This window comes from Macaca mulatta, chromosome 7, assembly GCF_049350105.2.
Source record: "Macaca mulatta isolate MMU2019108-1 chromosome 7, T2T-MMU8v2.0, whole genome shotgun sequence".
In the NCBI taxonomy this organism is placed as follows: Eukaryota; Metazoa; Chordata; class Mammalia; order Primates; family Cercopithecidae; genus Macaca; species Macaca mulatta.
The window spans coordinates 22,437,663-22,459,255 of NC_133412.1; the positions used below are offsets into that span (position 1 = coordinate 22,437,663).

General features: G+C 52.6%; 3 protein-coding genes across 11 annotated transcripts in view; 2 read left to right on the forward strand and 1 right to left on the reverse strand.

Annotated features, from left to right (window-relative positions):
- Positions 1 to 421: 421 nt before the first annotated feature.
- Positions 422 to 3,743, forward strand: DUOXA2 (dual oxidase maturation factor 2). Its single transcript, NM_001194505.2, is given in 6 exon segments — positions 422 to 568; positions 1,614 to 1,671; positions 1,943 to 2,077; positions 2,336 to 2,549; positions 2,914 to 3,128; positions 3,550 to 3,743. Coding segments are annotated over 6 exon segments (963 nt in total).
- Positions 3,744 to 4,322: 579 nt separating this feature from the next.
- DUOXA1 (dual oxidase maturation factor 1) lies at positions 4,323 to 16,327 on the reverse strand. 5 transcript variants are annotated; one of them, XM_077939326.1, is made up of 8 exons: positions 15,752 to 16,327; positions 14,939 to 15,043; positions 8,662 to 8,837; positions 7,982 to 8,039; positions 6,887 to 7,021; positions 6,391 to 6,604; positions 5,902 to 6,119; positions 4,323 to 5,181 (listed from the first exon to the last, which is right to left on the reverse strand). In XM_077939326.1, the coding sequence occupies exons 3-8, from the start codon at positions 8,806 to 8,808 to the stop codon at positions 4,922 to 4,924; spliced, it is 1,032 nt and encodes a 343-aa protein (XP_077795452.1). In that variant the 5' UTR covers positions 8,809 to 8,837; positions 14,939 to 15,043; positions 15,752 to 16,327; the 3' UTR covers positions 4,323 to 4,921. The 5 variants fall into 5 exon arrangements, with proteins under 5 accessions (XP_077795452.1, XP_077795451.1, XP_077795453.1 ...); XM_077939325.1 differs by lacking the exon at positions 15,752 to 16,327 and adding an exon at positions 15,361 to 15,503; XM_077939327.1 differs by lacking the exon at positions 15,752 to 16,327 and adding an exon at positions 15,137 to 15,210.
- The window catches only part of DUOX1 (dual oxidase 1), a 36,625-nt gene continuing 30,266 nt past the window's right edge, over positions 15,235 to 21,593 (forward strand). The window contains exons 1-7 of one of the 5 annotated variants that reach the window (XM_077939317.1): positions 15,235 to 15,993; positions 17,373 to 17,549; positions 17,817 to 17,923; positions 19,765 to 19,848; positions 20,045 to 20,209; positions 21,007 to 21,194; positions 21,374 to 21,575. In XM_077939317.1, the coding sequence (XP_077795443.1) occupies positions 17,866 to 17,923; positions 19,765 to 19,848; positions 20,045 to 20,209; positions 21,007 to 21,194; positions 21,374 to 21,575 (697 nt within the window). In that variant the 5' untranslated portion in view covers positions 15,235 to 15,993; positions 17,373 to 17,549; positions 17,817 to 17,865. Of the gene's footprint in view, positions 15,994 to 16,326; positions 17,924 to 19,764; positions 19,849 to 20,044; positions 20,210 to 21,006; positions 21,195 to 21,295; positions 21,576 to 21,593 lie in introns of those variants that run through there. The other 4 variants (XM_077939315.1, XM_077939314.1, XM_015142141.3 and 1 more) reach the window with 4 other exon arrangements.

The window sequence follows — 21,593 nt, forward strand, 5'->3', positions numbered from 1 at the left end:
ACCCAGGGCTCACCCTCCTGCTGTGGAGGTGGGGCCCTTATTTGCATAACCTCTTCCCGCTCTGACCAGCCGCTGGGCTGGGACACCCCTGCGGCACGCCGCCCACGCTACTATAAAAGGGGTCCCGCGCGACTTCCAAACTCAGGGCGAACCCGCAGAACCAGGAAAGTAACGGCTACAGACAGTGAGAAGTAGTTTCGTTCGCCGACTAGAACAACTCTCTCGGTACCAACCCCAGAGCGTTGAGAGCAGCCCACCTCCACGCTTCCTTAGCGGAGAGGCGCAGAACTGACTTCACCAGCCCACTGGATCCCGGCCTTGTACGCGAAGAGACGCCAAGGACGCGCTCTCCCGCGTCCAGGTAGCCCCACCTGGCTGGCTTGCCTGCCCCTCTGCGTGCAGCTCACGGCCAGCGTGCAGCATGACCCTGTGGAACGGGGTACTGCCTTTTTACCCCCAGCCCCGGCATGCCGCAGGCTTCAGCGTTCCGCTGCTCATCGTTATTCTAGTGTTTTTGGCTTTAGCAGCAAGCTTCCTGCTCATCCTGCCCGGGATCCGTGGCCACTCGGTAAGGGTGTCCTTCTAGCTCAGGTAGAGTGGGGGAAGGTTCATGGGCAGATTGTCTCCTGAGGGACCCAGAACAGGTAAGACTGTACAAAAGCCTCCATGAATAGTCGAACTGAGGCTCAGGTGGAACGAAATCAGGAGTCTGGTGCAGCAAGCACCCCTTTCCAAGGACAGGCACAGCTCCCCATCCAGGACATCCTGGAGAAGGACCCCAGCTGGGTCATTGGGAAGACTGCTGCAGAGAATGGGCGCTCACTCCAGTCATTCTGAGGCAGAGGCTAGGCTTCATGTACTGGAGGGTCTCCCACCTCTCCCAGGACTAAAGCTGCACTCTCATCCCATCCCGTGGGTGATGACCTTCAGGCCAAAAGGACAGATGCCAGCAGCTCAGACTGCAGTGTTCCCCTTTGCACTGGGTTGAGACGCATGTGTACGGGTGCCCTATCCTAAGGACTGAGACTCCCACCTTGGATTAGAAGTTAGAGCCAACTGGGTGCATTGTCTTAGACTTTCCCCCTCTCCCAGAACCTAGGTTGTGCATTTTTCAGTTCTGGTAGGACCCAGCTTTTCCGCATCTTAATCTGTGTGGGTTTCCCTGGACTGGTGCACCTAGGAGTATCTGCATTCCCACCTCCTCCACTTGGAGACCAGGCCCTGTGGCCTCCCTCTTCTGAGGGAGGTGACCCCTGCATGCCTAGCACTTCTGGACTCACTGAGCCTCACCAAGCAGTGACTGGACCAGGAGACAGAACCAGGACCAGGCGCCAGACAGCTGGGGGAGTGAAGGTGGTGGAAGAGTGCCAGGAAGTGGGAGTAGGGGGAGGCACTGTTAGGGTAGATGGGAAATGGAGCTAGGGAGGTGAAAGTGCATGGTCACAAAACATTAGAAATGCCAGTAGCCCAGAAGGACTTGCAGGAAAAGCTCGCCTAACATTAGTCTCAAAGGTCTGAATATAACTAAAGATCCAGGTGAAGTGGGGTCAAGGGTGGTCTTGGGGACTGTGGTTGGGCAGGGCTCAGGCCTGACCCGGTGCCTATTCCTGCAGCGCTGGTTTTGGTTGGTGAGAGTTCTGCTCAGTCTGTTCATAGGCGCAGAAATCGTGGGTGAGTGTGTGGTGCAGCCCAAGGGGAGAGGACCAGGGTGACAAAGGAGGTGGGCAGAGGGCACCTGGGACAATAGGGAACTGGGGTTGGTTTTCTGCTCCTTCTTCCCACTCTCCAGCTCCTTCTAGGGCCCACTTTTTGGCCCTTACCATGCAACTACATTGGACCTCTAAGTCCCCATTTCTCTACAATGCCCCACCTCCCATCACCACCCCCTAATTCCATTTTCCCACCCTCTTCCCCCCACCCCACTGTGTGCCCTTCCCTACAGCTGTGCACTTCAGTGCAGAATGGTTCGTGGGTAGAGTGAACACCAACACATCCTACAAAGCCTTCAGTGCAGCACGCGTTACAGCCCGTGTGGGTCTGCTTGTGGGCCTGGAGGGCATTAATATTACACTCACAGGTGAGGGGGCTGGGGCTAAATAAACTCCTGGGGCTGGGAGATCCCCTGGTTAGGAGAGTGTGTCAGGGATAGCTGGAGGGCCTGTCACATCCCACAAGCTCAAATAGCTTGTGGTCCTCGTGGATTTGCGTTTTCTCCAACCACTACCGAACCCATTTCTCCCGCCGAGAGCGCCACACTCCCACTTTCCTGTCTGAATCCGCTTAGTTGCGAGGTCTCCGACCTCGCGCAGCCCCATGAGCCCGCCACACCCCACAGGGACCCCAGTGCATCAGCTGAACGAGACCATTGACTACAACGAGCAGTTCACCTGGCGTCTGAGAGAGAATTACGCCGCGGAGTACGCGAACGCGCTGGAGAAGGGGCTGCCGAACCCTGTGCTCTACCTGGCGGAGAAGTTCACACCGAGTAGCCCTTGCGGCCTGTACCACCAGTACCGCCTGGCGGGCCACTACGCCTCGGCCACGCTGTGGTAAGCGCTGGAGGGAAGGCTGTGTGCATGTGTGTGTGTGCCGGGAGCTGGGCCGTGTGAGCGGGAGGATGCAGACCTCGGAGGCACTGAGCAGCTGCAGCCAGACCCGACGCGCTCGGGGTGGGCATGACAGCCTCGGGGGTTAGAAGATCCACGAGGTCTGCACAGACCATCGGAATCCGGAGAGACTCCAGCCACCGCCTGGACCTCGGGAGCACGCTTCTCCCCCGGGGAATTCCCCTGCGCCGCTGCCATCCCAGCCCGTGGCTTTGGCGCTGGGGTAGGGACAAAGGGGCGCGAGGCTCTGGGAACTCCAGGGGCTGGGAGAAGCCGGCTCACGGTCGGTCCCCCCACTCCCCGGCAGGGTGGCATTCTGCTTCTGGCTCCTCTCCAACGTGCTGCTCTCCACGCCGGCTCCGCTCTACGGAGGCCTGGCACTGCTGACCACTGGAGCCTTCGCGCTCTTCGGGATCTTCGCCTTCGCCTCCATCTCCAGCGTGCCGCTCTGCCCGCTCCGCCTAGGCTCCGCCGTGCTCACCGCTCAGTACGGAGCCGCCTTCTGGGTCACGCTGGCAACCGGTGAGGACCGAGGGAATGGGCCCTGGGGGCTAAGGGTGGGGACAGGATTCATACCCGGTGTGCACTTTCCAGTTTACAGAATGAATTCACATTATCTGAATTGCCCCTCTCAATAGTTCACAGAAACAGGCACTGTTATGACCATTTTACAGATGAAAAGAGGGGGTCTTAGAAGGGGTGGGTGTCTTGCCGTGTTTCATGTAATCCAGATTAGAGGTGTGTGTAGGGCCCGGGGAGGTAATACAAGGGGTAGGCTCCAAAAGATTGAAGAGGGCCCGGGCATGGTGGCTCAAGCCTGTAATGCCAGCACTTTGGGAGGTCAAGGCAGGAAGGTCGCTTGAGGCCAGGAGTTCGAGACCAGCCTAGGCAACATAGCCCTGACTCCACATGCCTTCCTTTCTTTCCGTCCCCGCCGCCACAGGCATCCTGTGCCTCTTCCTCGGAGGGGCGGTGGTGAGGCTCCACTATGTACGGCCCAGCGCTCTTCGCACCCTTCTGGACCAAAGCGCAGAGGACTGCAGCCAGGCGAAAGGGGGCTCACCTCTTATCCTCGGCAACCCACTGCACAAGCAGGCCGCGCTCCCGGACTTAAAATTCATCACCACTAACCTGTGAGGGGGACCCAATCTGGACTCCTTCCCCAGGACCTGGGACCTGGCAGGCCGGGAAGCAGGAAAGCTCCGGGAAGGGCACTGCGCTCAGCTGGCGCGAGGCCTCCGACATCCGCAGGCACCAGGGAAAGTCTCCTGGGGAGAGCTGTAAATAAACTTTTTTCTTTTGTTTTTTAAAAACTTTTTTTTCCCCACTAATTTTCATGACTTCTCCGCTCCGGGGTCCCACGCCCTCAGGAGCTTCCCTGGGCTGGAGACAGCCTAGTACACTCTCTGCTGTGCTGTGAAACCGGATTCTCTGCGTCTAGAGACTCCAGAGTAATAGGGGTGCCCTCTAGTGAGGCCAGTGGGACCCTACCAGAGACAGCATCTTTCCAAGCCACCCCAGGTGGACGTTAGGTGGCAGTGATGAGGCAGGTCACCCACTCCCCATCCTGGACGCCACTCAGCTAGCCCAGCTGAGTGGGGTGGGAAGGAATAGCGTTTTGGAGTTGATTCACTAACTTCCCACCTGACTTCTTGTGAGGTGGTGTCTGAGGGCCGAGGCAGGTGTCAGTAAGGCATAGAAATATAAATCCCGAGATTCTTGGCAAGTCCTGCAATCTTATTTAGCAAATTTGGGAACTAAAGCTCAAAGAGAATGTGGCATAGTTGGTTAATGTTAGACCTAGGATGAGAAGTTTGGTGTCCTCTCCTTTCCAGTGCTGTCTTTCATTGTACCAAGAGGCCACACAAGCTGAGGAAGTAAAGGAAGAACAAAAGGAACCCAGGAAAAAAGAAAACAAGAGGTGCCAAGGGATGAGAGGAAACCATAGGAGAATCATATGTAACCCCCACACTGCCGGTGTTATGGGGGTGAAGTTAGGTTTCAGTGAATAGCATCTTGAAGAGGCAAGGCATCACGGAAAGGCTGGGTTGCTGTGCAGAGACGAGATAGCCCCTGCTTGGCCTTATCATGGCAACAGGCTTTATGGACAGGCCCAGCATCTCTTCAGCCCCTTAGGGCTTTTTCGTTTTGTTTTTTAACATCAGTATGTAGAGCCTCCTTTTTCTATTCCGTCTGTAGATTGGTGCTGGGGGTCTGGTACCAGCCACGCTGAGGGCAGTTCTTTTGGTTTTATGGGGCTCCAATGAGGTTTGGAGCAAGACTGGAAGTCCAGGTGGCCTCCACGGGGAAGAACGTTATAGAGCACAGTCAGGATCTTCGGGGTGTGCCTCCTTACAGTATGCCTTGGTGGAGGAAGCCTCTGATAGGGGAATGTCCTGGGGCTCAGGACTGTCGGCCACGGACCGGTAGCGGGGGCTCAGGAGTCCACCTTCCTCAGGACTCCACTCCAGCATGGGGTCTTCATCAACACTCTGGTTGAAGAAAGCCTTCAGCCTGTGAGGCTGCATCCTGTGGGCCACCACCATAGCCAGGCCCAGCAGCACGCATAGCAATCCTGGAGACGAGGGCAACAGTTGTCCACTTTAGTGCTAGTAACAGCACCCGAGGACATCTTCCCCTGGGAGTGTCAGAACAACTCTAAGGGAAGCCTGCAGCCCCTGCTTCAGGGCAACTTGGGCTCAGAGAGGAGACTGGCTGAGGGGCATGTGGCTGGTGTAGCTCTGTTGTCCTGAGTTTCCAGACTCCAAGCCCAGTGCTCCTTCTGTTATATCCCGGGAGAGAGAGAAAGGGGGAGACAGAGAACTCTGAAAATAGGGAGAGAAAAGAAAAAAACCCTGGGGAAGGGCAGGGCACAGAGAAGGAGGCATGAGGAGGCACATGAGGGAGTAGACAGTGAGATAGGAGAGGAGGATAAGACTGCAGGACGATTTAGGGCTGTGTAAGGCAGGTCAGAGAAGGGTGTAAGAGAAGGGTATTTGGAGGAAGCAAGAGGGGACAGGGGGTTGGAAGATTTTAGAAGCTGCTGAGTGAAGAGAGTTAGGGGCTGACAGAGAGAGAGAAGATACAAGGGAGTGGGCATCTCTGAGGAGGGAGGGGAAGTGGCACTGGGGAGAGAAAAGCAGGAGATAAGAGATATAAGAGGGCGGGGCTTTAACGAGGGCAAAGCCATCCTGGCCCCCAGGAGCAGACCCTCAACTCCACCAACATGATGCCCCCAGGCCCTCCCTCCCTGGGCTTGAGCCTTCCAGTGCTTGTCTTTAGGGCTGGGTCTTACCTGTGGTCAATGTGATCCAGAAGGCAGGCCCATGGTGAGTATGCAGCACAGAAGCGCCCAGGTGCAGGGGACATGGCGGGGTGAGTGATGTGGCCATGGAGAAGAAGAGCAGAGCCAACAGCTGGAAGATGCCCGTGGCCAATAGCATGTAGCCACCGTATACCAGCACAGGCATGGAGAGCATCACATTGGCCAGCAGCCAGCAGAGGAATGCCACCCTGGAGAGCCAGGACCCAGTGAGGACTGGCCCGGGTACTTCTACCTGCTGGTGAACCTGGTCGGGCCCAGGTGGAGGCTCAGGGACCCAAGAGTGACCCAAAGATATGAGGTGGGGATTCCTTCCCACGGACTTCCCAAGGCAGCACTGTGGTGACTGGTGCCAGGCCGCCCCACCTGAGATACGCACGGGAGCGGAGGAGAGATGGGGAGAAACCCTGTTTCTGAATCTAGGCTACCAGGGCCTCCACCCCGTCCCCTTCCCATCCTCACCACAGCATGGCCGAGGCGTAGTGCCCCGCTAGGTGGTACTGGCGGTACAAGCCACATGGGCTTCTTGGAGTGAACTTCTCCGCTAGGTACAGCACAGGGTCTGGCAGCCCCTTCTCCATAGCCTTTGTATATTCCTCAGCATAGTTCTCGCCCAGGCGCCAGGTGAACTCCTCGTTGTAATTGATGGTCTCATTCAGCTGCTGCACGGGGGTCCCTGGGGCACAAGGCAGCTGTGCTCAGCAGGAACCCAAGGGCCAGAGTGGGGCCTAGGTAGGGACTCACTCACACTGGGCAGAGGGACAGGAAGTGGTCTCAACTGAGAGAAAGCAGCTTCCAAGGCCCTGAACTTCCCTTCCTACCATGCCTCTGACCTCCCACCTCACACATCCTCCCAGCCCCAGTGCCAGGCAACCTATAGCTCTTTGGACCACACCAAACATAGATCCCAAAGACAGTAGAGCCTTCCCCTCCCTCACAGGTAAGAGCCCTCCCTCACCTGTGAGCGTGATGTTGACTCCACCCAGCCCGACCTGCAGCCCAATATCAGCGCTGATCCACGCAGAACTGAAGGCCTTGTATGATGTGTTGGTGCTGACCTGGCCTACAGACCACTCAGAACTGAAATTCACAGCTGTGGTTGGGGAGTTGGACATATGGGAACTCAGAGAGGTCTGGGCATTGCTAGGTTAGAGTCCGAAGGAGAACTACAAGGGGTCCATGTCTGTTTTGGTCATAATTGGATACCTGTTAACTAGCCAGGGTCTGGCTCATGGTAAGTCTGCCAACCATATGTGGGATTTCCCTTGGCCACATTCTGTTTACCTCTTCCCTCCCTTTCTCCCTGCTCTAGGGAGAGTCACTCAGGGAGCTGGGAAGGAAGCATGAACCTAAACCATGCCAGGCAAGACAAAAGCAGATAGCTTCAACACAGACTTTCTTTGAGACGGAGTCTTGCTCTGTCTCCCAGGCTGGAGTGCAATGGCATGATCTCAGCTCACTGCAACCTCTGCCTCCCGGGTTCAAGCAATTCTCCTGCCTCAGCCTCCCGAGTAGCTGGGATTACAGGTGCCCGCCATCATGCCCAGCTAATTTTTGCATTTTTAGTAGAGATGGGGTTTCACCATGTTGGCAGGCTGATCTTGAACTCCTGACCTCAGGTGGTCTACCCGCCTCAGCCTCCCAAAGTGCTGGGATTCCAGGCATGAGCCACCATGCCTGGCCTCACGGAGACTTTCATCTCTTCTATTTGCCTAATCACCAAACCAAAGCAAACCACCCTTTCCCATTTCCTCCCTTCCTCTCTGGGGCCCTCTCCCCACAGACATTCATTTTGACCTCCTTTCCCCCCTGAATAAAAGTGTTAGGAAGGTTGAGGAGATGCATCCAGTTTGTTTCCCAGGGTGACACCTCTCCAGGCAAGGGTAAGAGTGCGGAGATAAGGCCATGGGGACAGAGGCGTATGGGCAGGGTCTGGAAGCCACCTTGAAGCAAGGGCCCACCGCTGTGGGGAAACAAGGAGAGGAGAGGCAGGCTGCTGAGGGAGTTGAAGGGATGGAGGCAGCTGCCCAAGTCAGTTACGCTTCGCACTCACCCAGGATCGCAGCCCCGATGAATAAGCCGGTCACCACCCGCAACAGCCAGAACAGCCTCTGAGTCACAAGGTGGGTGGGTTAAGTAAGGAGTGCCCTCCTTCTACATCTACCCTTCCTGTTTCCAGACTTGGGGGAGGGGTGGGAATTCTAAAGCTGAGATCACTTGGTCAGTTGAAATTAGGGTGTCTGGCACGTAATAAGTGCTTATTTATTTATTTATTTATTTATTTATTAGAGACAGGATCTCACTCTGTTGCCCAGGCTGGAGTGCAGTGATGCGATCTCAAATCACTGCAGTCACTCAAGTGATCCTCCCACCTCAGCCTCCCAAGTATCTGGGACTACAGATGCACACCACGATGCCCAGCTAATTTTTTTTTTTTTAAGAGATGAGGTCTATACTATAAACCCAGGCTGGCCTCGAACTCCTAGGCTCAAGCAATCCTCCCACCTCAGCCTCCCAAAGTGCTGGGATTACAGGCATGAGCCACCATGCAGCACCAGCGCTCAATAAAAACTGTTGAATCAATGAATGGGGGGCTCTCTGCCTGGGATGGTGGTGATGCTTTCTCCACACTGGGGTCTCCTTCCTTAGTCTGCTTGTAGTCAGAGACTCTGGACTCCTCAGCCTGAGGCTGAGGTCTCTCTGGGCTGGGGTCTCCAGGACTGGGTTTCTCACCGTCTTTCCCCGAATGCCAGGCAGAATGACGATGAAAGTGGCCAGTGCAGTCAGAAAGATCATGATGATGGTGGCCGAAGTGGTGTCCATTGGGAAGGTTGGCTTGGGGCCAGCATAGAAGGGGAATGTGTGTCCCAAAGCAGCCATCTTGGTGAGGTTGTGCAGGGGAGGCAATGCTGTACAACAACAACAGATATTTATTGCATGCCCTCAATGCACCTGGCACTGTTTTTAGTGCCGGAGATACAGCACAGAATGAGCCACACTAGGTTTCTCTTCTCTGGAGCTCACATTTTGTGCATCATCAGACTCTGCTATTACTGCCGTTCCACTGCCGCTCAGCCATCCATCTCGCCATCTTTTAGGTGACAGAATGAGGGTCTTTGCCATCAGTCTCTGTTGCCCCATTCTCCTCTCCTAACCCCCAGGTTCCATAAATCAGTGCTACCACCACCCTTGAGGCTTCTCTGTTTCTTCTGGGTCTGTCTCAAGAAATAAAATTCTCTTCTCTCTCCTTCAGGCCCCTAGCACAGATAGATCACAGAACATAAAAGGAGCTATATTTACTATCAGGTGAAGGCATAAGGTGAAAGATAGTACAGATTACAAAAAGATTGGCTTTCTTCCTCAGTCCCCAAAGGAACAAAGGCCAGGCAGCTCTATGCTGAGTATATAATCCAGCCACATCACTGAGTTCCAGACCAGGCACTGCCCACAGAGGTCTGTCCAGCTTTCTCAAGCACCCTGGCTCTTGTTCTGGTAACTGCAGAACAGTTGAGCTTCACTGAGTTCACCTAAATAAGCACTGAAGGGGCACCTATCCTCTATCAGGCAGTGCTGGGGCCAGATGTGCTTCTATTCCACACATTATCAATATTGGCCCTTCTCTTTGATTCAAATTCCCAGGCCAAGTTTCAGCTCAAACCCTAGCTGTGGTCTTCTCTGCCTGTCCCCTGATCTGAGAACTTGTTTGACTCTTATTTGTTCCTCTGCAGGATATTGGGAAAATGGTACCTGAACTTAATGTGTTTAGTTAAATCTCAGACAGAATGCATTGCATGACACACTACTATTTTAGCACAAATAAAGGGGAAAAAAAGTCTTGCCCATTAAACCATGGCCACCATTGCTGGTGAGATATACCTAATTTCAGAGATGTCAAAATGTGGAAAAAAAAAATGCATCTTAGAGTCAATGATCCCAGTTTTCCTCGTTTCTTCTGCAGTGTGATCTGTACTGGGGTTTCAGTTTGCCCAGAAGGCTCCATAATGTAGTCTGACCACACATTGTCTTATTAAATGTTATAATGAAAGAATGAGCTTGGGAGTCAAGTAGCTCCAAAAGGTTTGAATTCTGCCTCTGCCTCTTGCAAGTCAGTTGACCTCTACAGACACCCAGTTTTATTAAAAATTTGAGATAATAATGTCTATCTGATAAGCATCATTGTGAGCATGAAATGAGATTGTGTATATCAAGTGCTAAGAATGGTACTGGAAACAAATAAGCTCCCAAGTGGGGAAAGAGGGGGCATTTCATTACTCCATGTATCTCTTTCTCCAATCTTTCTTTTTATTTTAAGTAAATAAAAAACGGAGTACATTTAAATTTTTTATTAAGTTCTTAAGCTTCATAGTGTTTTTTGTTTGTTGGTTTGAGACAGAGTCTTGCTCTGTCACCCAGGCTGGAGTGCAGTGGCACGATCTTGGTTCACTGCAACCTCCACCTCCCAGAATCAAGCAATTTTCATGCCTCAGTCAGCTGAGTAGCTGGGATTACAGGCGCGCACCATCACACCCAGCTAATTTTTAAGTTTTTTTTTTTAGCAGAGACGGGTTTTGCCATGTTGGTCAGGCTGGTCTTGAACTCCTGACCTCAAGCAATCCACCCTCCTCGGCCTCCCAAAGTGCTGGGATTACAGGCATAAACCACCGTGCCCGGCCTCTCCAATCTTTTTTGAAGAGAACCCTCTGCTGGAATCCATTCTGGGACTAGTTTCAGTTCTTTACTAATATTGTGATATCGGACAGGTAAGCAACAACCTCTTGAGTCCCTGGTTTCTTCATCTGTAAATGGATTTCATAATCTCCGGTCCCTTTTAGTTCTAATGCTGGGATTCTCCTAATATGCTCTAGCTCCCAGCCTTCCTCTCTCCTTCTAAGCTGGCCACCTTCTTGTGCTGTCTGTGGGAGGAGCATGGTGTCAGTCAAAGAGACAGAAAGACAGTTTTAACTTCTAATCCTGTCTTTTGGGCAAGTAACTTAACCCCTGAGTGTCAGTTTTAACACGAATTTTTTTGCTTTTTCTTAACTATTCAACTCTCCCATCCCTGAGGAATAGGCGTCTCTCTTCTTTCCTATTCTGCGAATCCATCCTCCTGGGCTCTAGCCATTCATGCCTGCCTTCTCCATCACCTTTATCTTCCGTTGTCCCCCCTCCCTTCATAGCGTCCCGCTTCTTTTTCTCTGCTGGCTCCTTCTCTCAAGGGTATACTGGCATTTTTCCCACCTTAAGAACACACAGAGAAAGAACCTTCTCCCTTGATCTTCTTGGTCCCCTCCAGCTACCATCCTACTTTACTCTATTCCTGTCACAGCCAGGCTTTTGAAAAAAACTGTGTATATTGGCATTTCCACTGCCTTATCTATTCAACCTATCACAGTCTTGACTTTTCCTCTTCCCTGTCTTCTCCATCAGGTCACTAAGTGTTAAATCCAAGGGGCAGTTTTCACTTTTCATGCTTCTTGACCTCTCTGTGGTATTTGACACTGCAGACCATGTCCCCTTTCCTCAAACTTTACCTCCTTGCACTTCCATCACACCATGTTCTCCAGGGCCTCCTGCTTTTGGCCATCTCTTTGTGGCTCCTCTACTAGTTCCTTTCCCCCCCTGTTAAATGTTGATGCTCCCCAGGAATCTGTGGTGGCTCTCTTCTTTTAGCAGTATTCCCGATTCCCTGGTCAATCTCATCCATTCCCATGGCTGATGGTTCTCAAATGTCTTCAGGTAGCCCTCCTACCTGAGCTCCAAACTCAAAAGGGCCAATCACCCTGTGGACATTTTCACTTGGATGTTCCCTTGATGCCTCAAATTTAACAGCCCCTCAAATGGAATTCATTGTCTCTGCCCTGCTTTTTATTCTATTGTCTTTGTATGTTTGGCAACATCACCACTGGTCAATCAAATAAGCCAGACACCTGAACCATCTTACCTCCTAAATATTTCTTGAAACTATCCATGCATTTCCTTCTGTACTGCCTCTGCCCTAACCCAGGCTCATCCTCTCTTACCTGGTTCCAGAATCATTTTTTTCTAATAAGCAAATATAATCATTTCACTTCTCTGCTCTGGCTAAAATCTCATCTTCTTCCTATCCCATAGAAAGTGCTTTATAACCTGGTCCCACCTATACTCTCTCCATCGTTTGCCCAGCCTAATTTATAGCCGTATGAATGACTGGCCTCTCCCTGAATCTGACATGCTCTTTCAAGCCTTCAGTACCTTTGGATATGCTATTTCCTCTGCCTGGAATGCACTCACTCTCTTGGCAAATGCCTTTTCACCCTTCAAGTCTCAGCTTGTGTGACCTCCTCTGTGAAGTTTCCTCTGATGCCACTGGGCCAACGTAGAGGTTCCCACTTGGAACATTCTGATTGCATTTTGAACATGCCTTCATGATAACAATGATTACATTGTACTCTAATTGTCTGAACATCTGTCTCCCAATTAGGCTGTAATCTCCTTGAGGGCAGAGATTTAATCTTTCCATCTTTGCATCCCCTGCATGTAGAGTATACTAATCAGTCTCTGGATCAAATGAATAAATATGAGTTCCTCTCCCCATAGGTGACTTCTTCTGATTTTGCACACAAGGGGGAGCTATGCTCCCTTATCACCCTGCCCTATACTTATAAGTCAATATTAACTGAGTATCACCAATACAGAGCTAAGGACTAGGCACAAAGGGATGTGACTAATTCTGTCAACTTTTAGTAATTTCTTAAAATTCTCAGAAAGCCTCTTCCAATAGTTAGAGTCTCCAAGACTAATAAAGACCCAGACACAAATTTTCGTGTTTAATTGAATCGAAACATACATCTCAATCTTAGCTGAAATGGGTAACTAAGAATTCATGAATTAAATTCTTTTATAAAATATGTGATAGTGATATTTATTTTAAAGCAGATGTTCACTGACCTAAGAATTCTTTATTTATGACATTTAGACTGAAGCTACTATATTTTTAAATAAAAGTCCATAGGAGGAAGGCCTATAAAATGTAAAATATGTTGGCTAATAAGATAGGAAGATAAAGTGAGGCTAACAGCAAGAACACGTGTTATATGCTGGAATTCAAAAAGGAGTATTTTTAATATATGTGAATAAGAGATAATATAATGTATTTTGGTCAGGTTTAAATATTATTCCTGCATTTATTTTAAAGGGAGGTTATAAAAAAATTTAGAAGAACGTTTCATCTCTATTAACATATGCTTAAAATAAACACTAACAAAAGGCTTTTTGTATTTTAAATATAGAAGAACAACGTTAACTTATTTCCAGTTCTCCAAAATGTCATATTTAGGCCGGGAGCGGTGGCTCATGCTTGTAATCCCAACACTTCGGGAGGCTGAGGCGGGTGGATCATGAGGTCAGGAGATTGAGACCACAGTGAAACCCCATCTCTATTTTTAAAAAATACAAAATGTCATACTTATTAAAGATGACAGAAGCGAAAAGACCATTGGTAAATGAAATTTGCCTTTCTGAATTTCTTCTTGTTCAGTTTCATAATTTAGGTCCTCCTTTATTTGCATTGCCTAATTTAAAGTTAATTTTTCATGACCCCGACCCTAATTTGGTTTTCATTATTAAGCTAACAGGGCTTATGCATGAAGAGGTGGGAGTGAAATGAGAAGACCCCACACCCAGCAGTCCTGCTTTTCCTACAAAGCTTGTTTCCCTGGGGAACATCTTTCTTCCTGGCTTGTCAAGTAACGTCTGACAGTAGAATTAGTTTTAATGTGAGAAAATCTCATATCAATATTAACTTGACCCACTCCTCCCCTACCTCGCCACCATGACTAGGATGTATGCACTGTGTACATTGATATAAATTATAAATAAACAGACACAAGATAGTCAAACATACTCCTACAAATTTAGATAAACAGAGACACAGACACAAAAACCACCCCGACTCTGTCATTCTCAGTAATATAGACAGCTGTGTACTTCATCAGAGACCCGTGTGACAAAATTGGGATGCTTTCTCATGGGGTGGGGGGAGCTTCCCATACTTTAGGGTCCTCCTATCTCACCTGGCCTAGGGAGGAGGAGGAACTATCCTCCCTTTCTGGGCTCCCTTTATGTACTGAAGACTTCATTATGCTCAATCTTATTATAGACACAGTTACCCAATCCTTACCTACCACAGGTTGAAGTGGAGTTCCTATGTGTGTATAAGGGGTGAGTAAAACATAAAGTTACAATCTTTAAGAAAACTCAGCCTAGAACAACCTCCAGCCTTCATCATTCAAAGTTATGTGCTAGTGTCCTGTGGCCTCTCTTGTAGCCTGACAGGACTTTCTTCTTGAAGTTTCCCCCCTGCCCACCTCCCCCATCTGCTGGAACCCATAGAGTAAGGGCCACTAATTCTCCACAAGCGGGGAGTGGGTGACATGGCTGGAGTTGCCAAGACCTCTGACTGGTAATGCACAGCTACTGCAATGTGATGCTTTTTTCTCTGAGTGGGGTAGACCCCATTAAACGTTTACAGCTGTGGTTAGCCATGGGGACCCTGTCAGGAACTGATGTCCTAGACTTTCCTCTTCAAGGAAAGGGTCTGTGTGTATATGTGTATCTGTGTATGAATGTATATGTGTGTTGTTGCACAAAAGTAGGAGTTAAGTGGAAAAATGGAAGATCTGAAAAGTGGATTGAATGTGGCTAAGGAATTCAAGGGTGCAGAATTATGCAAGCCAAACTATCCAGACTCGAGTTAAACTGGGATGATGATTCGATGTATATCTTTGCGGCACTTATGGCCTTAAGAGGTTTTCCTTGCCTCCCCAGTTTCTTACCAAACTCTCTCTTTGAAGAACTCCCACTTGATCTGAACTTTGTCTGGATGAAAGCAGGAAGTGTAGCCCTAGGTGCCAGGGTGGGAGCAAGCACTTCAAGACCCCCTCCAAAATCACCTGGACCGCAGAGAGCTAAGCAGCCGCATCCCCCACCACCCGCATCCCCCACCACCCACATCCGGACCACTGTTCCCTACCTTCGCCTCTGTGTGTGGCCGCCTGCGCCTCTCGCCCGCCTTCTCCCGTGGAACCTCACACGAAGCGCCCCCAGGGATGTAAAGAGGGAACCAGGTCCCGACGTTCTGTGAACAAACACCTTACTCTCAGTGGGGGCTCCTGTCCGACCCCCACTCCTCTCCTAACTCACGTAAGGACCCGGCTGTGACCGGACAAACCGGGTCTGGGGTGCTTCCAGTCACTCTTCAAGTCACTCCCAAACTTCTCAAACTGCACCGAGGCTCTGCGGCGCCGCCTCCCTCTCCCGGCCTAGTACAGAACAGGCTGGGTGCGCCAGGACCGTAGTGCCGGGGTCTGCCAGCTCCGCAGCAGTCCCTCCAATCCCCCTCCTCCTCTGCGCCCCCCACCCATACCCAGCAATCCCAGCAGCTCCAGCGCAAACCTAGAGATGCAGTTCCGGGTCTGGCGGGGCGCCGGCGCGGCTCGCAGGGCGGTGGGACCCCCGAGATCTCACGAGGATCCCCGGAGGGACACGTGACCCCAGGCTCTTAGAGCGGTTTGGGTCGGATGGGTGACTTGCTTTGACGCCTGGCCTGGTCTATGGGCGGCAGGTGATCGATGGTCTCGGACTTGGAGCCCAGACCCGACGGTGTCGAGAGGATTTGAGGAGCGTCTCCCCTCCCCATACCCTCTCCGCCTCCCACCCTCTCCCCAGCCGCGTGGGACTTGTGAAGGAGGACTTGCTTTTTTCGCCGCCCACACAACCGCACTAGCCGGGCCTTCAGCACCGACGGAACGTCTCTACCTGCGCCCCGCAAGCCCTCCCGTCTCACCTCGCGCGCTGCGGTCCCCTGGAAGCACCTCCGCGGGTTCCCCGGCGCCAGCCTCCATCCCGCCTCACTGAGCCCCGCCCCATGGCTGAGCTGGGCCGCGCCGTCGCTTCCTCACCCCCAGCCCCGCCCGTCCCGGCGCAGAGTTGGAGAGGCACCGGACGAGAGAGGGCTCCGCGGGCCCAGCTGGGAGCCAGACCGGAGCCAAGTTGCAGTCCCGGGCTCCGGTGACGCCGTGGCCGCAGGTCAGATCGGGCTGGGGTTTTCCCGGCCCGCGGGCCTGGGCGCTCCAGGGCAGGGAGCTCCAAGGGCAGGGTCGGTGGGGGAGCCGCCGCTCCTCCACGTTATGGAAGGAAGGGGAATGCTAGCCCCTTGCGCCTCCGATCTTATCTTAAGGTTAAAACGGGCCCTGTTAGGGCCTGTCCTCTGCCCAATCAAGGTTTCGAGAGACTGGGTTCTTTGGGATCTGGGAATGTTGGGTGGCCTAGTTTGCCTGGGCCTACGGGTTCTTCTCCTGGCACCAGCACAACATACCAGGGAGGGAGCTTTGGGCTTTAGGATCCAAACTTTCCCCCTCAGCCCTCCCTTGGGACCAAGATGGCCTTGAACCATCTTCCTCCCACCTCAGGGCCACCAGGGTCACCACTCTAGGGCTTCAGGCTGGAAAAGCGGCCATGTGGGGCAAGAACAGGCAGGCCTGTGTTCTCCCTCTGGTTCTGCCGCTGGCTCTGCCTGGGGCTTCACTGCCCTGTCCTGGGGTTGTGCCTTCCTGTCAGGGTTGTTGAGAAGTTACTGCCCCGTCGTTTTGTAAATCATTAAGGGCAACCCACCCACAAGGAGTGGTGATTAAGCATGTCCACCTTCTTTTTCAGCTCATCCCCACACAGCCTGGTCTGAAAGCCCATTTCATGCCCTTAAGGGCTGAGTGGTACATTAGCGTTGGGGCCCAGGATCCTGAAGACATGGTGGCGGGGCCCGGGGGTAGGGGGTAAGGATATCTTGGGATCAGGGAAGGACCGCTGTGGCTACTTCAGTATATCCAGCTTTACAGTTTCAACCATCCAGAGCCCAGCTCTTCACTCACTATTAAAAGGCCAGCACCTGGACAGATTCTGTGAAATGCAGCAGGTGATACTGAGCTTTCCGGTTATGGCAGGGCCTCGGTTTTTTCATTTAACAGGAGATGGAGTAGGGATGAGGTCATTCCCTGGGTTCTCTCCTCTAGACAATCCATCCAGGAACCCTGATGTTTGGCTGGGGATGAGGCTTTCCCTGAGCTCCTTTCTTCCTCTATCCTATCCCCAATCTCCAGGTTGCCTTTAGGAGGTCTTCACTGGCTTTAGGTACTCCTTGCTCCACTCAGGAGTCCCAGCCTGAGTCCTCTGCTGCTTCTGTTTCCCTGTTGACTCTGGGTGGAGAGAGAGAGCAGGAAGCTTGCACTAAATACATGAGCACCTAGTAGTGCATCCCTTCTGGATCCAACCAGAGGAGCCAAGTTCCCGCCTACCCTCTCTATATCACATTTGCACAACACCTGTCATGCTTTGAATTCAACCTCATTCTCACATCTGATTCTGGTAACCACGCTGAGAAGTAAACAGTTCAGGCATATTTGCTCCCATAGCTGGAAGAGGAAACCAAGGATCAGATTGGAGAAGTGATTTATCTAAGATCCCACAGTGGACTGGGAGCAGCACTGAGACCTCAGCCTAGTCTCCTGATCCCCAACCAGGGCTCTGTACAAGGAATACACTCTGTGGAGTGCTGGGTCAAAGCAGGGTTTTCCAACTAATCTTAGAAGGTAAAGTCCATGAAGGTATGTACCAGGGATTTCTGTTTGTTTTGTTCATCATTTAATCTCCAGTGTCTATGTCAGTGGCTGGTTTGTAGTGGTGCTCATGAAGTATTTGCTGAATGAATTAAAGAATTTTGGGAAAGAGTGAGTCTCTTGAACTTTGCTACCTACTGTGACCTTGGCCCAGCCCCAGGCCTTGATTCACAGAGGCCTACAGAGTCCTTGACCTGATTCTTCTGAGTAGCTCGGGCTCATTCTCTGTCCTTTTTCTAGGGTCTCCATTTTGGGACATTCTAATCCCTGAGCCCCTATTATTTTCATCATGGTCTTCTGCCTGGCTCTAGCATGGACACTTCTGGTTGGGGCATGGACCCCTATGGGTGAGTACAGATTGGAGGAGAAGCATGGTTAGGAGCAGAGGAACCCAGCATCCTCTGGGCTCCCCAAGGACAAGATCTGTGTGATATTCTTCTGTATCCTTAGTCTCTAGCTGACACAGTGCCCTGCAAGTGAGAGTTGCCCATTTCTAGCTGTTGAAGAAATGGATGGATAATGGAATGAAAATTATCCCCAAATACACAGAGTTAGGGAGCCTTCAGCTGCTGTCAGCACTTCCTATTTTATTCTTACAGTTTGGGGGCCCTTTCTCTCTCCTCTGTCTTCTCTTGTTTTCCATAAAGTGAGGGCCTCTGACTCAAAATAGGAAAAGATTGATTAGACACACAAGACAATAAAGGATCTTGGGATCAGATTGGACCCAAAGCTGAAAGGGAGTCATCAATATTTTTAAACATTATGATCAAAGACAAAAGCAATGTCTTCCACAAGAGTTTCATGTTGCTGCCTTCAGCGGACAGTTTCTCTCTGGAATCTGAGGCTGCTCTCTGTAGTCCGGATCTCTGTGGAGGGAAGTGGGCTTACAGTGCCACAAGTTAAATTTAAAAGATCAAGTCTCTGATCACTGGGGATGGGAGATGCAAAAGCAGAAAGCAGAGAAAACTTGTAGAAGGATCTGTCTTGGCTGGAGGTAACAGGATGGTGACACCTTCCCTACAACTTCTCCCTTGCCAGAGCTGCTCACCTCCACATTCCTTCCAGCCCTCTTCTTTCCTTGGCTTTGGATTTTACTTTTCTCCCTCAGCTCTCACCTCTTATCCCCAAGAGGCACTTTCCCTGTACTGTCCTGCAAAGGCTCGCTCCTTTATGTGCCACAGGCTCATTTTATTTTAGAGATCACATGTGTGGCCCTGCCCAAAGTCTTGGACCCTTAGCTGGGTTCTTTGCTCGAGCATAAGGCCCTAAGTCATGTTCCCCCCTAACTCTCTGCTGAGTGAGTGTGCAAATGTGTGTGTCTGTTCTCTGAGGTGAGCAGAGAGGAAGCCCCAGGCCTATAGACTCCTAGTTTGGGGGAAAGAAACAGGCCGGCCATCTGATCTACTGATCAGAAAGATCCCTGCTCCATCCCCGATTCCATGATCCATTCTGGATCTTCCCTCTATCCCTCATTCCTTAGTTCTTTGCCCAGCAGCTGAGTGCTCCCTCCTGGACCCTCATTTTGGAGAGTACAACAGGATCAAGAGGAGGAATTGTGTGGGGAACAAGATGCCCCAGAGAAGGGGCAAAGTCATCCATATCACCAGTCCAGTCCCTGGTCCTACCCAAGAAACTGGGGAAAAAAGCAGTAGCAACGCCACACCCCTGCCCTGGGCTCTGCTCAGCCAGAGAGGACTAGTCCCCTCACCACACTGACCCTGCCCAGGGATGGGTCACAGAATGGCATGTCCTTCTCGGGTGTGGAGTGTGGCTAGCTCTTGCTCTGTGTGGTGTCTTAGGACTGGGGATGGATTCTGTCCTGTTGTGTCCCCTCAGGGAACTGAAGTTTGAGGGGAGTAAAGTCCTCTGCATCCTACTGCCCACCGCCACTGCTCTCCTCCAGCCCCCTCTCCCTCTCTCAGGCCATCTGTCAGCACACACTGCTCCCTGCGCCACTACTTTTTGGCTCCCTGCCATGTCTCCCCCACTGAGCGACTTAAAGATCTGGCTTGAGTTTGGACACGCTTTGCCCTGGTTTTTCCCTCTGTACCCTACCTCTCACATCCACTCCAAGTATCCACTTTCTGCTGCTCCAAGTGCCAGGCTCACAGCACCCATATCCAGCAGGCCTGCCTGTCCTCTCATGCACTGACTTGCCCAGCTGCCCCTTCCCTCCATTCTCACACAGGAGCTCAGAACCCCATTTCGTGGGAGGTGCAGCGATTTGATGGGTGGTACAACAACCTCATGGAGCACAGATGGGGCAGCAAAGGTGAGTGAGAGCCAAGTGGGGACAGAACCCCAGGGCCAGGGGGGTACTGCTGCTGCGAGGCAAGAGCTGGCAAGTACCAGCAAAGGCCATCCATTTCCAAGGTTTTAGGATCCATGACATGGAGGGAAGCCTGGGACAGAGGGGGTCTAGAATGCCCCCTGAAGATTCATCCTTATCCTTACCACTCCTGCCCCAGGCTCCCGGCTGCAGCGCCTGGTCCCAGCCAGCTATGCAGATGGTGTGTACCAGGCCTTGGGAGAACCCCACCTGCCCAATCCCCGAGACCTTAGCAACACCATCTCGAGGGGCCCTGCAGGGCTGGCCTCCCTGCGAAACCGCACAGTGTTGGCCGTCTTCTTTGGTGAGAACTTCAACCTCTGGGGGAAGGAAGCCAGTGGGGTTGGGTGGACACCTCTGCATGTGAAGAGGGGTCAGAGGATGAGAGAGAAGTGACGGAGAGCCTGAGGGATGAGGGTGAGAGGTGGAGGAGGCAGTGGGGTATGGTAGAGGTAGAAGCAGGTGGAGGGAGGATCCATGCTGAAGTGAACTCTGGTTGGGGAGGCAGAAATCTGCCCCAGGCAGAAAGATGAGGGGTGGGGTTAGGGAAAGGGGACATCCCTCCATGTTGGGTTGTTGGTAGGGGTAAGAGGGTGGCAGAGAGAGAAACATGAAAATAATCTGGGAGGGACTCTCCATGGGACCCTGTTCTTAGGCATTGCCCCATGGCTTCTAGGACAGGCTCAGGGCAGGGTTCTGATTCTGGCAGAGTGGACTGAGGAGAAATCAAAGTGGGGGTGCCAGGGTGGCTTGACCCCAGTGACTGAGGGTTGGTGGCTGGCCCATCAGGAATGCCTAGTTCCTGCAGCATGTTGGAGCTGGTGCTGCCAGCCCCTTTGCCTAGGCACACTCACAGGGCACCTCCCAGTTACCAAGGAGAAAGCCAAACTGTCAAGGACAACAGCTTGGAGCAGGTGTAGGCACAGATGGGTAGAAGAGACAAAGGACTGGGAGGGAGTGCCTGAGGTCAAGGCTTGGACTTGCCCATAAGGGCTGCTGAGTCTTTTGAAGCTTCAGGGGAGGGAAGGAGGCTGGATGCCTAGGGTAGGAAGCAAAGTGGCCCTCCGCTGGCCCTAGCACCCCCTCCTGCATTGCCCACAGGCTATCACCTGCTCTCGGACCTGGTGAGCGTGGAAAGGCCCGGCTGCCCTGCCGAGTTCCTCAACATCCACATCCCGCCCGGAGACCCCGTGTTCGACCCAGACCAGCGTGGGGATGTGGTGCTGCCCTTCCAGAGGAGCCGCTGGGACCCCGAGACCGGACGGAGCCCCAGCAATCCCCGAGACCTGGTGAGGAGGGGAAGGCGGCGGGAAGGGGCCGCACCCCTGCCAGGTGGGGCCAGGGCTGCGGGCCTGGCAGGGCCTGACGGGGAGGGGCGCCCACTCCCCAGCCGCGGACAACCGCTGGGACCCGGCCTTTCCTGGCCCGCCGCCCCTCGACCCCATCTCACCCGCCGCGTGCCCCGCAGACCAACCAGGTGACGGGCTGGCTAGACGGCAGCGCCATCTATGGCTCCTCGCACTCCTGGAGCGACGCGCTGCGGAGCTTCTCCGGGGGACAGTTGGCGTCGGGGCCTGACCCCGCCTTCCCCCAAGACTCGCAGAAGCACCTGTTAATGTGGGCGGCGCCCGACCCCGCCACCGGGCAGAGCGGGCCCAGGGGGCTGTACGGTGAGGCCGCCGGGGCGG

What these genes read in the sequence shown, in the direction of transcription:
- DUOXA1 (XM_077939326.1), bottom strand. Translation starts at nt 8,808, where the DNA reads ATGGCTGCTTTGGGACACACATTCCCCTTCTATGCTGGCCCCAAGCCA. An exon ending in CTGGCATTCGGGGAAAGACG is followed by an intron (nt 8,040 to 8,661) that starts GTGAGAAACCCA and finishes CTTGTGACTCAG; the next exon opens with AGGCTGTTCTGGCTGTTGCG. An exon ending in TACGCCTCGGCCATGCTGTG is followed by an intron (nt 6,120 to 6,390) that starts GTGAGGATGGGA and finishes CTGGCTCTCCAG; the next exon opens with GGTGGCATTCCTCTGCTGGC.